Source organism: Festucalex cinctus, chromosome 11 (assembly GCF_051991245.1).
Source record: "Festucalex cinctus isolate MCC-2025b chromosome 11, RoL_Fcin_1.0, whole genome shotgun sequence".
In the NCBI taxonomy this organism is placed as follows: domain Eukaryota; kingdom Metazoa; phylum Chordata; class Actinopteri; order Syngnathiformes; family Syngnathidae; genus Festucalex; species Festucalex cinctus.
The window spans coordinates 15,101,734-15,118,733 of NC_135421.1; the positions used below are offsets into that span (position 1 = coordinate 15,101,734).

The following is a 17,000-nucleotide window of genomic DNA, read 5'->3' on the forward strand; positions in this document are numbered from 1 at the left end:
AATAACTTTTCCCCATTCATTTTCAATGGTACAGACATTGAACTATTTCTAAGTGTCACTTTCCACGCCCACTTCCATGCATAGAACTTATCATCGGTGTTTGATACTGCTCATTTGCACCGTTGGTAAAGTGCATTGTTCAGTAACCAGGAGGTCATCATTCCATAATTAATCTCTCAATTTACTTCATAAGCATTCCACATGCATTCAAATCTTAGCATTCATCTTTCAGCATTCCCACTCAATTTCTCTAGAAATTCCACTTAGTTTCATCTATAATTAGTCTATAATAATCTAATAATAATAATAATAATAATACTAAATATTAAAATTATAATACTATTTATAGCAAAAATGTCCTTGTTTTAGTCTTTGGTAATTAATTTGATGCATGAGCCTTTGTGGATGATTTGAAATGTGATTTGAAGACGATTTATTTTGATATGAACTGCCGGAATAAGAACGTTTGAAGGTGTGTCACACAGAAGTGACGTCATCGAGCAGCAGCCAATAGAAAAGCACCTTCAGATTACGTCACTCCCATGCTTTTTTTTTTTTTTTTTTTTTTTTAATATTGTGCACAATACACATTTAAACAAAAAAAAAACAACCTAAAACTAATACTGAAACTAAAACTAAGTATTTATTAAATACTAAAACTAATAAAAACTAACAGAACCACCCTGAAAACTAAACAAACTAAATTAAAAAACAAAACTCAAAACGAAGTAAAATGAAAATTCCAAAACTACTCGTCTGCCAAATTCCATGTTGCTTGGTCAAACTGGCTGAACTTTCAAAAGAATTGAAGGATGCCTGAAAATGACCAAATTGATCCTGAAGTGGTCGCGGTATACCAAAATGGCCGACTTATTGTGTCATTTCAGGCTTCTTGACAGTTTTTGTGTGTGTGTGTGTGGGGGGGGGGGGGGGGGGGTGTTCTTGTACATAATATATAGTGAGGACCAAAATACGTCTTTATCCAACAGAATGAGGACATTTTTGTGAAGTGAGGACATTTTGGCCGGTCCTCACTTTGCAAGACCTCTTTTTGAAGGTCAAGACTTGGTTTTAGAGTTAGGTTTGAATTGGGTTATGGTTGGAGTTAGGGTAAGGGTTAGGTTTAGGCAATCATTTTTGATGGTTGCGGTTAGGGTAAGGCTCTAGGAAATGCATTATGTCAATGGATGTCCTCACAAAGATATATGTACAAGGATGTGTGTGTGTGGGGTGTGTGTGTGTGTGTCTCTATTCATGATGGACACAGCTACCTAAATTTCAGGTCACAATGTGAAACGTACATTATTGGAACAGAAATGCGGGAAGAAACAAGACACAAATGAACAACTATTAAAAACAATTGTTTGTTTTTTTATTTCTTTTTCAATGTGATTTGGTTCTTTGAAAGTAACCACGTCGTCATCGCATGCGAAACGGAATCCCGTTCAAGAGCAGCGTCACTTCTTTCAGATTCAACCACAAATCATCTGGTCGCTCTTGTGATAGTGTTTGTGTTGATATGGTAACAAAAGAAGCCGACAACAAATGTAATGAAATTGTTTTGTTTTTTAGCACGAGGACAACCAGTTGCTGACGTGAAAAGTCGTACAAATTCCCTTTATGGCGGGAAAACTGAAGAAATTAGCACGGATGACGAGATCCCGGTGAGAAGCCTCGCACGCGCACGCACACATTAACAGACGACACACACGTACACACACACACTAAATGTGCAAAGATAAATGAACTACATTCCGCTACTTGTAATAGTGCAATAAACACATACATGCGCGCACACGCACACGTTTGGTTCCATCTCAGTGGCGACTCCGGCGATGTGCTGCTCGGGCCTTCCCCTGCAGGATCTGATCCCACCGCTATACACACACACAAAAAAAAAAGAATGTTAAAAAAAAAAATTCTTTTTTTTTTTTTTTTTGGCACGCTTGCGTTCCATCGTGTCAAAAGTGTGTCCTACCCTGACTTTGCGTCCCATCTTGTCCTTCCACTTCTGCGCGATGGAGCCGTCAATCAGCAGCAGCCTGCAAGGGAGGCCCCGCCCCCCACGTCAGCCTCTTCCTATGGTCTCGTTCCAAACTTTAGCAGGACCTACCTGGACCTCTCCTCGTTCTCGTACCCCATGATGAGGTACTCGTCTCCGGCGGTGACGGGCGGGCATTGGCACGAGGACGAGTAGTGAAGGGTGACGAGCGTCTCTCGGGGGATGTGCACCAGCGACGACTTGAGGACCTCACCGACCTCGACCACCACCGTGGGCTCCATGCCGCGTGTGCGCATCTCGCGCACGCGCGCGCGGATCACTGCGCGCATCGCATACACGTAGGAAGACACGTTCACGGCTGCAATATCTCACGCACAAAATAATGTCGAGCGAACGTGCAGATGCAGACACAGAAGGATGCTCACGTCTCGGGTGACGCCAGAGGATTTTTTTTTGTCAGTAATAATAAATATATAAATAAATATATAATAATAAGATAGTAATAATATATTATATAATAAAAATAAATAATCAAAAATAAAATCAATTAAACAAAAAATTATCCACTGGACTAAAATGCTCATTAATAAACAATTACTGGGACTAAATCATTTTTGAGACAGAAATGTACTTCACTTCATAAAAACTGGACTAAAATCTATGGACATTTTTGTTCATGAACAAAAACGAGACCAAAATATGATTTTGTAACTTTAACTAAAATAAAATAAAAAACATAAAATAAATAATCAAATAAAAATAAATATAATAAATGTATAAATATATAATAAGATAGTAATAATAAAAATAATCTAAACAAAAAATAATTTCATCAAGACACATTAAATTAGTATGTATTTATGAGACAGAAAGTCCTTCACTTCATAAAAACTGGGCTAAAATCTATGGACATTTTTGTTGATGAACAAAAACGAGGAAAATTATGTGCTTTTGTAGCTTTAACTAAAATAAATAAATTAATAAAAACATAAAATAAATAATCAAATACAAATAGATATAATAAGATAACATAAATTAATATAATAAAAATAATCAATCAAAAATAAACTAAAAAACTAATTTAATCAAGACACACTTTCCACTGGACTAAAACGCTCATGAAGAATAACTGGGACTAATTCCAACAGCGTTGTCGATTTCTCAGCCAAAAAAATTTAACTCACCGTAGTTGTAGTTGTTCTTCAGGTAGCTTTTCAGACCCATCTTGACTGTCTTACATTTGCAGCGATCTATGCACACGAGAAGGTCACGTTAGCGGCGCCGTCGTTCAGTCGGCCTCCCCGAAAGACGAAACGCGACTTTTACCGACGTCTCCTCTGCAGTGAAGGTTGTTGGCGTCCAAGGGAAAATCCGGACTGGACTCTGTCAATAAAATGAAAAATCTATTCTGTGGAGTCCAATGGTGGAAAGTGAAAGATTTCCATTTTTTTTTTTTTTAGAGTGACCTGGGTTGCACCGGGCCGGGTCCTGGTAGTACGGATCTGCAAACACACAAACACGGGATCAACACAAAACAACTTTTTTTTTATTTTTTATTATTTTTTTTTATTTCCCCCCCCCCCCCCCCCCCCCCTGGGCAAAATTCAGACAGGAGTCACGCTGTTTTTTTTCCTTCTTCTTCAAATTTTTATTTGATAACCTGGTAGTATTACTGCACAAATTTGATTTCATTGTAATTGCATTATTTCTGTTTTTTTTTTTTTTTTTATTTTATTTGCATTATTTTTAATACCTTTTTATTGTAATTATTGTATTATTCATTCCCTTTTTTTTTTCTTTATTTTTAGTAACTTTTTGGACACACTGAAGACTAAACAAGATTTTTGTTTCTTAAATTGTTCACATTTTACATTTTTATATATATATATATTTTTTTTTTGACAGTTTTTAGTTGTCTACATGTTGTTTAATCAAGGAAATATAAATGTTTTATTTTGTGTGAAAATGTTACATATTTTTACAAAATTCTGGGGGTGAAAATGTCAATTTATTTTTTAACATTTTCGCTGTTGACTTGAGCATGATTTTTTTTTTTTTATGAAAATCATGACCATGGCTATTTCTATTTTACAACCATTTTTTATTTTACTTTTTTTTTGTAAAAGTTTTTTTTTTTTTATTCTTACATTTAAAAAAAAAAAAAAAAAAAGTAAAAAATGTTGGACTTTATTTTATTTTATTTTTTTTGTAAGTCGTGAAAATTATAATAGTAATAGTTTGTTTTTTTTTGCATTATTCTTAATACCTTTTTGGACATGCTTTGTTTGAAGACTAAAGATTTTATTTAAAAAAAAAAATGTTCACATTTTACATTTTTAGAATTTTGTGAAAAAAACAAACAAATTATATATATATATATATATATATATATATATATATATATATATATTTGTAGTTGAATACTGAAACACTTCCAAATACTTAACATACTAATTGTGTTAATTTTTCACTTTTTTATTTTTATTTTTTTTTTGTTGACATTTTTTAGTTTTCTAGATGTTTAATCAAGGAAATATAAATGTTTTATTTTGTGTGTGAAAATGTTACATATTCAATTCTGGGGATGAACTTGTAACATTTTCACTGTTGACTTAAACATGATTTTATTTTTTATTTTTTTGGGGGGGGGTGGTGGATGAAAATCACATGACCTTGGGTATTTCTATTTTGCAAACCATTTTTAATTTGTAAAAAATAAAAGTTGATTTATGTTTAATTCTTACCTTTTAAAAAAAAAAATGTAGGACTTAAATGTTTTTTTTTAGGCATGTGAAAATCATAATAGCTTTTTTTTTTTTTTTTTTTTTTTTTTTTTTTACAATTCTAAAGATTCATTTTTTAAACAAAACGTGTAATTTTTGGATGTATTTTTTTATTTTTTTTTATCTTTGACATTTTTTTAATTCCGAATTTTTCAATGTTTTTTTTTTTTTTTTTTTTACTCATGAAGATCAATTTTGCATTTGCGCAGGGGGAGCGTTACCGGCGGCGTCGGCCTTGACGATGGCCTCGGGCGAGATGCAGACGCCGCGGTCGTAGAGGGGCAGCTCGCCGCAGTGGAGGCTGTCGGGCCAGCTGTGGTTGTAGCGCCGCATGACGGGCTCGCAGCCGCGCCGGGCGCGCTCGCACACCGCCTTGCACGGCTTGATGGGCTCGTGCTGGAAGTCGATGGTGCAGATGGGCGCGTACATGGCGCACAGGAAGAACAGCAGGTCGGCGCTGCAGCCCGTCCCTGCCGGAAGGTAACGGCGGCAACACACGCTCACAAGTTTACAAGTTTCTTTTGGAAAGGGATGCCGATGGAACAACTCGCTTGCACAATTGTCAAACCAAACATAGCAATCGAGAAAATAACGTCCTGTCATCAGTCAAAAATGCTGTGAACAAGTTGCATTGGTGACCCAAAAAAACGATAACTTTTTAACAATCCAATAAATCAAAGAGGGATGGAAAAAAAATATTTAGTTCATAGTAATCAAAACCTTAAAACATGCCATTTAACTCGTTGACTGGCAGCCATTTTGAGTAAAGCAACCCCCTTCGCTCCCAGCTGATTTACTGGATTTGGACTGATTTTGCAAGGCCCACAGAATATTGTGTTCTATTGCTATCAAAACATGGAACCTACTAAAAGAAAGATTAGAGTCTCTTCTTTCATCAGGGAAAAAAAGTATATTTCTATTTGTTTCTGTTTTGCAGCACTTAGCATGAGAATAGTTGTTTCATCAACATTCACATTCCTGGTGAAAACACTGTCAAAAAGAGCTTGTTGCAACATGGTCCTGGCTCATCTCTTATACTCTGTTGCCACCTGCTGGCCGTTTTGTAATTCAGTTAAGAGGCTGCATCAAAGCCTTCTGTATGCTCTAGCATAAAAAAAAACCCCAAAAACGTATAAATACGTCTTTGGGAGTATGGTAATATTTACTAGAACGTATTTAGACGTTTTTGGGAGCAAATTAATAAACAATGTTGCAATTTCTATTATTATTGTTATTATTATTATTATTATTATTATTATTAGTCCTGTTGATGACATCCTTCTGTACGAATCCATCGAAATCTGCTGTTGAGATTCTTCATTGACCGCTGATTGTAAATGGAATGTTTTAAGCTTTCAATTACTATGAATCTAATATTTTTCTTACATCACTGCTGGTTTTATTGGATTGTTGAAAAATTCCCTTTTTCTTGTCACCCTGTATCTCAATAATCACAATGTGCAATCACACAATTACATAGAGTGTAAAGAATTTAATCATTTTATTCAATCGAGCATATTCACATGTTTAATATGCACCTCTAATATTAGTGTATACACATTGTTACATATATAGTAAACTCGCCTCCATTGCGGGTTGTCTAGATTATTTTTTCTTTTTTTCATGTGTTTTGTTTTGGACATAATACGAAAGAAGCGGATAAAGTTTTTGCTGAAGATGCTAAATTCTCTTTAATTCTGCTTTTTCCCATCTACAGAAAGTAACGTAACGTAGGATTACTCATGTATACATAAGTTAACTTAGGATTGAAAAAAAGGGATTTTTGTTATTTTTACTGACATTTTTTTGTGTGTTTTACTCCATCTGGCATTATTTTAAAAGTGTAAAAATAAAATAAAAAAAAAGTGCTGAAGTGTATTCCTACATTTCACTTATTCCTGGGGCGGCGTCTGCAATTGAAGAACTCATGCCCATGATTTTTATATTATATATTTCGTCATGTTTTCGAAGGTTACAGATTGGAATGGTGTTGAATTTTGTGTTTGAGGGTGCGCGGTGAGCTTGTCAAGGTCAGGCGGGTTCACCGTCTGAGGTTTTTGGCCCCGCCCGCCCTCATTCCTTCCTTCCTTCCGACCGCGCGTCCTTTCGCTCTGTCATTATCATTCTTGTGCTCGCCGGCCTTCCCGACCGCTTCCCGTCTGAGAAGCCCACCGTTGCCGACCGACAAGGTCGTTTTCCCGCACATTTTTCTACATAACGGACAAACGGGTGACCGCTCGTCTTGAGTGAAGCCGAATAGTAAAATGCGCTGGAATATTACCCACTGAATTCTGACGGTTGTGTGTAAGAACGAGAAGGCACATCAACTATGCATTTTCGTCGACTAATTAAGACAAGACGAAAATGTACTTCACTTAATATAACCTGGACTAAAATCTATGAACATTTTAGTTCATCAACAAAAACGAGATGAAAATTATTTGATTTTGTAAAAAAAAAAAAAAAAACAGCCAATGGATATAACGCTCCAATAATAATGTTAATCCAACCGCTAACTAATGCTTGCTAACTTACTAGCTCATAGCATGGAACCATAGTAGCCACTTATTGATATACTGTCATTGTGTGTCAAGTTGTATTTCATCAACAAGAGTCAAGAAAATTACATCTGAAATAGCTTTAGATCCGAAATGTTCAACATATCTGCTGACAAAAAAATACAAGGGAAAAATGATTGATGACTAAAAGTAGACTAAAATGTTGACAGTTTTTGTTGACTAAAACTAGACGAATAAAATGTTTTCTTGGACTAAAAAAAATAAAGACTAAAATGCTACATTTATAGGCGAGTAAAAATAAAAACTCAAAAGAGTTCAGAAAGCTGTCCACACGTTGACCCCGCTCGCCATGACGTTCAAAATGTTTTCCCAAACCAAAGCAGTTGCAAAGAGTCAAGTGCAGTGTTTGCGTAACAGAGGAATGTGGCAAACGTGCCAGCTTGCAGCTGGGCTAATCGCTCGCACAAAAGCAGGTTAGCGCATGATAGCAAATGACACAACATATGCTATCAGTTGCTAGCCCGGCCGCGTCTAAGTGATATGATGACACGTGACTCGGCCGAGACATGTTTGGAGGACAAAAAAGAGAAGTATGAGCTTGCTGGAGATGATATTAAGACAAATGAAGCCGTTCTCTCAAATGGTGTAGGCGTGTCTTCCGAATATGCTGAAACCACACCCACCAACGGTCAATCAAATACAAGTCATAACTGTCTTATGCCGACACGTTTGGCCCATGAAAATAGAAGCCTTGAAGCCTCCGCCGGCGGGAGTTATAAGCCTCCGGATCATCACGGGGCTTTTCATGCCACGATGAAGTGCTCTAAAGTGTCCGTACTGGCCCGAAACCCTGGTCCATGTGGCGCTCAGTGGTGTGGCAAGCAACAGGACTAACTTCTTGCTCGATACCCGTCTGAAAATGAGGTTCAGTGGGCTGAGGGGTGGATGGGAGATAAGGTGGCAGGTTTGGGGGACTCGCGCACAAACTTCACTATCCACTTTGAATCCCACTGACGCTTGTTTGCATGAACTTGGATGTCCTCAGCAACTCCTTTTCATGCCACTCCTATGGCTGGACTGAAGGACAGGTTTCGATATTAAGACAAGCAGAAGACAGCAAAGATGACAAACAAGAAGACTAAGTAGACTCTGACCAGGAAGATAGCGAAGAGGACTTGACTAAAATGAAGTCCAGAGATGACAAGGACTAAGAATGGAACAAAATGCAGATGAGAGAGACTTGACTATCGGACGCCTCCTTCAGTATCGATTTTGGTGGAGGGCTCTGGACTTGGTCGTCATCCCTGCTGCGTCCACCCAGGCTCCTGCCAGGGACTGTTTACAGTTCGGCTGTGGTGGTCCCTGTCCTGTTCCGTCTCAGTGGTTGTCCACAGTTTCTTGTATTTTTTTTTTTTTATGAGACTTGAATCGACTGACGTATTTGAAAACAAAGAGGAAGAAGATGAGACTAAAGCCAAGAAAAACAAGGAAGCGCACCAAAACAAACCATGAAGATGCCAAGGAAGACTTGACTAAATCCAAGCTGACAAGCAGATGTTGGACAATGAAGGATATACGGAAGGAGAAAACTGAAACCAAGAAGACAAACAAGGAAGTACACAAAGACTACATAGACCAAAACAAACCATGAAGATGCAAAGGAAGACTTAATGAAATCCAAGTGGACAAGCAGAAGATGATACGGAAGATAAAAACTGAAACCAAGAAGACAAACTAGGTAGTACACGAAGACTACATAGACCAGAACAAACCGTAAAGATGCCAAGGAAGATTTGACTAAATCCAAGTTGACAAGCAGATGTTAGACAACAAAGATGGTATGGAAGATGAAAACTGAAACCAAGAAGACTCACATAAAAATGATGATCTGAGAAGGTGACAAGGACTCGGAAAATCAATCATTGAAAGGTGTCTCTCGCAACCATTGACTGGACTCATTCACAGCTTTTATTTATCTTATCCGCTGTCAGACTTCTGTCCTCTGAGGGTTACCGTTACCTCATCACAGCAGACCATTAAATGCACCCTACCAAATGAAAGGGTTAGAGTTAGGGCTAAACTAACCCTAATCTTTTCAATTGCAGAAGCTTCCTTGTCACTTAAAAGCGACGGTTGGAGTGAGCGGCAGGCTCATCTATCGTCACTTCCGAAAGTGGCTCGTTCGAGACGGTGACGCGTCATGAGCAGTTTGAAGGCGGTGGTCCCGACCGAGTGCGGTGCGGCGAAGCTTACTGACCGAGCAGCCCCTCGAACTGTTCGATGGCGAGCACGGCGTTGTCCTGCGTGCTGTGGTGCAGATGGTTGGGCATCTTGGTCATGTTCCAGGGCATGGAGCGGCACAGCGGGATCCGCACGGGCTCGCAGGCCGCCGCCCCCGCCGGCGGCGGACACAGTGCGCAGCAGGCGGCCAGCGCCGCTGCCACCACGGCTCCCCACTGCCTCATGGCCGCTCTGATACCAGCTGCTGGCGACTGACTCGGGACTTGTCTGCAGGCGACGCTAACTCTTTGACTTGCTGTGCGAGGCGAGGCGAACCGCTGCCTGTCCTTCTGACTGCGAGTCCACTCGCACTCGGAGACCAGCGAGGGGAGGAGAGGGCAGGGGAGGGGCACACTCCTCCTCCTCCTCCGCTTCCTCTTCTGTCCAACTCTCCTCACCTCTTTTTCTTGGTCCCTCTTTTCCCTCCATCCTCTTCCTCCCCTGTTTTCCTTTTCAACTCTGACCTCACCCTTTCCTCCTTCCAGTTTCCTCCCTTCTTTCACCACAGTCCCACTCTCCTCCTCTTCTCGCCTGCCTCCTCCTGTGCAACTCTAAGCCCAACTCTAAGCCTTACCTTAACCCTGTGCCACTCTCCTCTTCCTCAGCCCTGACCTGCCTTGTTTCTCCTTCTCACTTCCGTCCCGTCCCCTCCACTCGCTGCTTGTTTCTTTTCTTTTCTCCAGCTCCCCCCATCCCAGTCTCCTCATTTCCACCCTTCTACAGCAGGAATTTTTCATTTTTAGCTAGTTTTGATTTCGTTTAGAGTTTTGTTTTTTAAATTGAGTTAGTTTTCAGGGTGGTTCTGTTAGTTTCTATTCGTTTTACTTATTAAATAAATGCGTAGGTTTAGTTTCAGTATTAGTTTTAGTTTAAAAAAATGTGTATGACTTGTGCGCAATATTTAAAAACCAGCATGGGAGCAACGCCATCTTTGGTGCTTTTCAATTGGCTGCTGCGAGATGACGTCACGTGTGTGACACTTTCAAATGTCCTTATTCCGGCGGTTAATATCAAAATAAATAACTTCAAATCACATTTCAAATCATCCCCAAAGGTTCATGCATTCAATTCATTACCAAAGACAAAAACAAATGACATTTTTGCGATCATTATAGTTAGTTTTAGTTAGTTTTGTAAACATAAAAAATTGTTTGAGTTGGTTTTTGTTTTTTAAAAAGCATTTTCATTTTTATTTTATTTCGTTAACTAAATAGTTTATTGAATTTTAGTTTTAGATTTTTTTTGTTAGTTTTACTAAACTAAAATAAACTTGGTCGCAGATGACAGTCTTGAACATGAAGCGCATTTGATATTGATGATGAAAAATGTTCATACTCGTGGGGAAGTCCGATTCGTCTGGAGCCATTTGACTTGAACGGACTGCAGCCAATCAAAGCAGCGCCTTGACTGACCAACCAGAAAGTGTCTCTCAATAAAACCAAATACGTCCTTGCCCTTGACGCTTTTTTTTTTTTTTTTTTATAAAAGTGCTAAAAAAAAGTATTTTCCACAGCAAATCGTTTCTTTTCTCTTTTTTTTTTCTTTTTCTTTTTCTTTTTTTTGGACAACATTGCCATCTTAGAAGAGGTCCTTTGAGTCTCTTCCTCACTCCCCTCCCCCCTCGCCTTCATTCTCCCCCTCCCTACTTACTCACCTTTACCCTTTTCTACACCCCCCTTCTTCCTTCTCACCCCATCGTTTGAGTGCCATCTTGTCCTCACCAAAACCTTCCTTTCTCCTTTCACTTCACAATTTGTTTCCTCCCATCTTTCCGTCCACGTTTGGTCCAGTACTGAAAGCGATGCGTCCCAAATTCAGTCCGTGCATGACCGGGTGTGTTATTGATCAAAGTATCGAATGATGGCTTCCAGTCCTTGGAAACCTGAGAGGACTTTTTTTTTTTTTTTTTTGTGGAGTCGTCCGCATGTTAACTCTTCGCACGCCAGACGTGCAGCAGCAGACAAAAACAACATTTGTGATTGGTTGAATGATCATCCGTTTTAAGTTTTAATGCAGCTGTTAATTTTAATAATATGCAAAAAAAAACATACATATATATATATATATATATATACACACACATATATATATGTTCTATCTCAAACATAGTTGGTGTTCTCTGATGGGCTTCAAAATGTGCACGCTTCCAACTGAGGTCCTTGCATTCTATTAGCTCACCAGTAGATGGCAATAATGTTTGCACAATGTCTCTTTAAGAAATAAAACTAAACATTCAGGGAATTTTTTTTATGTTGGGGGGACTCCCCCCAAAAAACTGTAATTCTTCAGAAGTCACCGATAAACATTCACTCAACATTTCTTACGAAAAATGAATATAAATGTAAAAAAGAATCCTTAACCAACGATGCAAATTTGCGGCTGCCGTACTGTGAATTTGCATCAACTGTACCTTCAAGTTGTAAATTCACCAGTTACCACTAGATGGCAGACCTGGCTTAGTTGCGCTTATACTATTCTGTACTACAATTCTGTACTTCAACGTGGGTGGACCTAAAGCAAGGTTATTTTAGTTAAAGGGATACTTTACTTATTTAGCCATTTTTGGCAGTCAAACATGAATATTTTGCCAATAATAAATTTGATATTTTCATGATTTTTCACGTACAATTAGTACCTTTAAAACACATTTTACAACTTGCTGTCGACTGAAAATGACATCACAAGGGCTCAGGTAACCAATCACAACTCAGCTTGTGAATGTTACATGACCAAACCTAGAAAACAGGTGAGCTGTGATTGGTTACCTGAGCCCTTGTGATGTCATTTTCATTCGACAGCAAGTTGCAAAATGTGTTTTGAAAGGTACTAATTGTACGTGAAAAATAATGAAAGTATCAAATGAATTATCGACAAAATATTCACTTTTTATTGCTATAATGGGCTAAATAAGTGAAGTATCTCTTTAAAACTAAGGAAAAACTAAAATTAAAAAAACAGTTTGGTTAATCAAATAAAAACTAAAATGCTTTTTAAAAAATGAAAACAAACTAAATTTTATGTTTACAACACTATCTAAAACTATAATGATAGCAAAAATGTCCTTGGTTTTAGTCTTTGGTAATGAATTGAATGCATGCGCCTTTGGGGATGATTTGAAATGTGATTTGAAGTACATTTATTTTGAGGACGTTTGAAAGTGTGCCACACAGAAGTGACATCATCTCGCAGCAGCCAATAGGAAAGCAAATTCAGATGACGTTGCTCCCATGCTGTTTTTTTAAATATTGCACACAATTAATACACATTTGTTAAATAATACTGAATAATAATACTAATACTGAAACCATCCATCCATCCATCCATCCATCCATCCATCCATCTTCTTGACCGCTTATTCCTTACAAGGGTCGCGGGGGTTACTGGAGCCTATCTCAGCTGGCTTTGGGCAGTAGGCGGGATACTGAAACTAACTAAAACTAAAACTAAAACAAAACATTTATTAAATAACTAAAATTAATACAAATGAACAAAACCACCCTAAAAACTAATAAAAAGTAACTAAAATAAAAAAACAAATTCAAAATGAACTCAAATGGAAAAATTCCGAAATAATAATAAAGATTCCATCTTGTCCATATGAAGCAAATGCCAAGCGAAAACAATGGATCACCATTTGGGATGGTGAAGTACGGCTTACCGGAAGACCGTTATGATGACACAAGTAAAAGCACAGCTGAAATATGACCCAAAACAATATTTTGTAGCTTTTTCCCACATTGATTGGCTTGCACTGCAGCTAATTGTCAACATGTCTGCCTTTCCGCAGGATGTGTTGAGTCCAGCAAGCGTGACGGCCCCTAGCGAACCCGGACCTGGACCCGGACCTGGACCTCGGCCTCGGGTAGGTGACTTAATTGTCCTCCTCATGTGCCATTCAAATGTCTTGCGAATGCTTGCGAACAACATCCCGCTGGTGTGGAACATGAAATGGAGAACTCCACTTCCCAGCATGCTTTGCGGCCCTCATCCACACAGTGCTGCAGCAGCACCTCCTCCTCAGAGTCCACTTTGAACATCAACTCCTCCGCTCTGTTTGCCTTCCGAGCAAGTGGGATGACGCTGCAAAGTCGATAGCAGTAATGGTTGTCAGATGTTGCAGCGGGAGCGTCTCATGTTTGAGTTGACTTACTGCCAACACACGCACACACACTGGGTTTTGTGACTCATGTGTCAACACGCAGAAGGGAGCCCGTCAGCACTTTTTCCTCCCTCCATCCTTCCTTCCTTCATTCCTTCTTTTTGCCTCCTCGTGCACGTGTGTTTACGTCTCACCATCACGTTCACGTCCTCCTCCGCATCAAATGCATTTCGTAAGACAACACAAGTAGCATGGCTAGTCGGTGAGCGTGCACGCGAAGGTCCAATTAAAGGCCAAAAAGAAAAAAAAAAGTGTTGCTTTGCTTCTTTTTTTCCGCACTAAAATGTTCTTGGAAACCAGCGCAATCTTTTCCAACATAAACATAAGCACAGCTGCACGCGCGCACACACGCACGCGCACACAGGCTCGCTAGCCCATCCACGGAGGCCTGGTTGGCCCTTCAAAGATGTCCAAGGTGGAAATCAACATTTGCAAGAGGAAGCAACACAAATGTCACGCAACTGAACGCACGACAACACACAAATGTCACACAAAAGCAAAAATAATGTCACTCAAAATGTGCGTCAATAGCTCCAATAAAAACATCTTTTTGGTGTGATGACATCAGCAATTAACAATTTGATTAATTGAAATGTTGATTTCCATTATTATGTCAACATGATTTGAATATATTTGAAATTGAAATTTGAATACATTGAAAATATTTAAAAATTAGTATCTTAAAAAATAATAAAAAATCTTTAGTAGGTCTTCAAACGTGTAGGAGTCCTGGCCAATGTAACAATAACACACAATGATAACATGTGGCCCAGATGTTGATGCAAACGTGAGCGCAGTGTAAGAAAATGCAACACAGCCTAAAAATAGAACACAATTGGAACGTGTTAAACACAAAAGTCACACAAATCAAACCGATTGTGATGCTTGTGCAAGCCTTCATTGCGTTTCATCTTTTAAATGTCTTGCGATCAGGAATTTGTGTCAATTTATATATATATATATATATATATATATATATATATATATATATACTGTATGTATATATCTCTTTTTTTTATCACACAGTGGAACTAAATTTCACTTCAACTTGAATTCAAACGGCTTCATGTTACAGTTATATTTACTTTCAGTCAGGTTATACTTGTTATGAGTTGTTTGTTTTGTCTGTCATCTTTCAAAAATTCCACTGAAAGTGAGGATGTGGCGTCCCCCAGCGGCCGCTCATCATCACTGCATGTCTTGAGCATATTGGTGTTTCTTTCAAAAGCAACAATCTGCACGACTTCATGTTGCGACATGACTTCATACATTTGTTCATCGGTCCATATGCAAATCAATCATAACACAATATGCATCATTTGGCAAAGCATTTCTGATGCAAATGTTGTGCAATAACACACATTCAACACAAAATAACACGCTCACACAAGTTGATGAATGCTGGTCAAAATATTCAAAACGCTAGTCAGTAATGATGAAGTTGATTTATATATATTTTTTTAATTAACATTGAATTATTTACTCACAATCAAATTTCAATTTAGTTTTTTTGTGTTGTTTCCTTTTTAAACATTAGGACAAAATTAGGATCAAGTTTATTGATATATAGAAAATACTTTATCAATGTTTCCCCACCCCAGACACATTCCAACCATAAAATATTTTTTTAACGTGCAACAACAAAACATAAAACATAAAACAAAGTGCCAAAAAAATGATTCAGCATTCCCACGTTATTCGGATTTTTACTCTCCTCACTGGTTTGCCGAGAAAAAACTCTCACATAATACTTCCGATTTACACCATTCAAATTTCAACTTGCTTCAACAATTTTCGCCTTCCGGGATATTTATCATCTGATTCCACATTACTTACAGTACTCGCACAATTTAACGTTAAATATCGACTTTCCCCCATTCATTTTCAATGGGACTGATGAACTTTTTCTAAGTCCCTCTTTCCATGCGCCTTTCCATAGTGACACACTTGGTTAAGTGCATTGTCCAGTGGCCAGGAGGTACCGGGTTCGAATCCCACCTCTGACTGTACATTGCAAATATCCATGGCAATTATGCTCAGTGATATAACTGTAGACCAACTGACTCTCATTTCAGGAAATGCATTACAATTTCAGTGAAATGATTAAATGCACGTTGGCTTTCATCAGATGGCTATTTTTAAAATAAATACGCCATTAGCCATGAATTTGAACAAGGCAAGTTAGCTCAGTCGTTAGAGAAATTTCTTCGCTCATGGAGAATCTGGGTTCAAACCCCACTTGGACCACATTTTAGTGCATTCGATGGTTTGATACCAACCGACTATCGTTTCAGGAAATGGATTCTAATTTCTCTGAAATGATTAAATCCCACCTTAGACAGATTGCAGTTGAAGTTTTTTTCTTATTCATTTCTCTTTCAACTTCAATTAAAACTTTGCAATTTTCACATAATTTATCTTCAAATTTACTTCGTAAGCATTCAGCTATTGGCATTCAGCTTTAAGCATTCCCAAGCAATTTCTACAGAAATTGCACCGAGTCTAGTTTTTCAAGTATAATACTGTATGTGTTTATGCAAAATACTACAAAGGTGAGATGCTAAAAGTCGCGTGATGGCACACGATGGAAACACGCACAACCTGTGGCGTGCCCGTTACATGTTTGACCGAACCGCAGCAGTGCATCAAAGAGCCAAACTGAAACGAACCTACGAGATCGATATTGTAGTGCCAGCATTGATCTGATATCGATACTGACTTGGTATCGATAATATCGATACTTGGATCGATCCGCCCACCGCCACGCTGGCGTGCCAGGAAGGAACTACATGTGTACATGAATACGTATATAACATGAAAAGATCATTTTTGCTGGAATTGCGGCCATGAACTCAGTGAGTTCTTCGCTGGCTTCTCTGCATTCAAAAAAAGTGAAGAAAAAAAATTATACATATATATATATATATATATATATATATATATATATATATATGTATATTATTTACCAACAGATTTTTCTTTCTGTTTAGAGTTGTATTCCTAAATAATAAGAAAAGAAACTAAATTAGATGCTAATGTTAATTATTTCATTTCTCAAAGTGAAATCAAATTGAAAATGCATGAATATGAAATATGATTTGAACTCATTATATTCATGTCAAAGCCATTTAAATGTCATTCCTGAAACAAAAAGTTGTTCTATTAATTAATGTGTTAGTAACCATTCTTGAAATTGATTGAAATGAAAGGTGGAGTCGTGGAATGAATTTCAATCAATCAACTGAGCTGATTTGATG

General features: G+C 38.1%; 1 protein-coding gene across 1 annotated transcript; it reads right to left on the reverse strand.

Moving 5' to 3' along the window:
- Nucleotides 1-1,345: 1,345 nt before the first annotated feature.
- On the reverse strand, nt 1,346-10,045 carry frzb (frizzled related protein). The gene is made up of 8 exons (XM_077536571.1): nt 9,562-10,045; nt 5,007-5,255; nt 3,469-3,504; nt 3,329-3,385; nt 3,187-3,252; nt 2,114-2,321; nt 1,979-2,042; nt 1,346-1,877 (listed from the first exon to the last, which is right to left on the reverse strand). The coding sequence occupies exons 1-8, from the start codon at nt 9,767-9,769 to the stop codon at nt 1,818-1,820; spliced, it is 948 nt and encodes a 315-aa protein (XP_077392697.1). The 5' UTR covers nt 9,770-10,045; the 3' UTR covers nt 1,346-1,817.
- Between the last annotated feature and the right edge of the window lie 6,955 nt (nt 10,046-17,000).

Excerpts from the sequence above, each read along its gene's own strand:
- frzb (XM_077536571.1), bottom strand. The coding sequence starts at position 9,769 with ATGAGGCAGTGGGGAGCCGTGGTGGCAGCGGCGCTGGCCGCCTGCTGC. Across the intron at positions 3,386-3,468 it reads CCCGGCCCGGTGCAACCCAG|AGTCCAGTCCGGATTTTCCC; the intron begins GTCACTCTAAAA and ends TTTTATTGACAG. Across the intron at positions 1,878-1,978 it reads AGATGGGACGCAAAGTCAGG|CGGTGGGATCAGATCCTGCA; the intron begins GTAGGACACACT and ends GTGTGTGTATAG.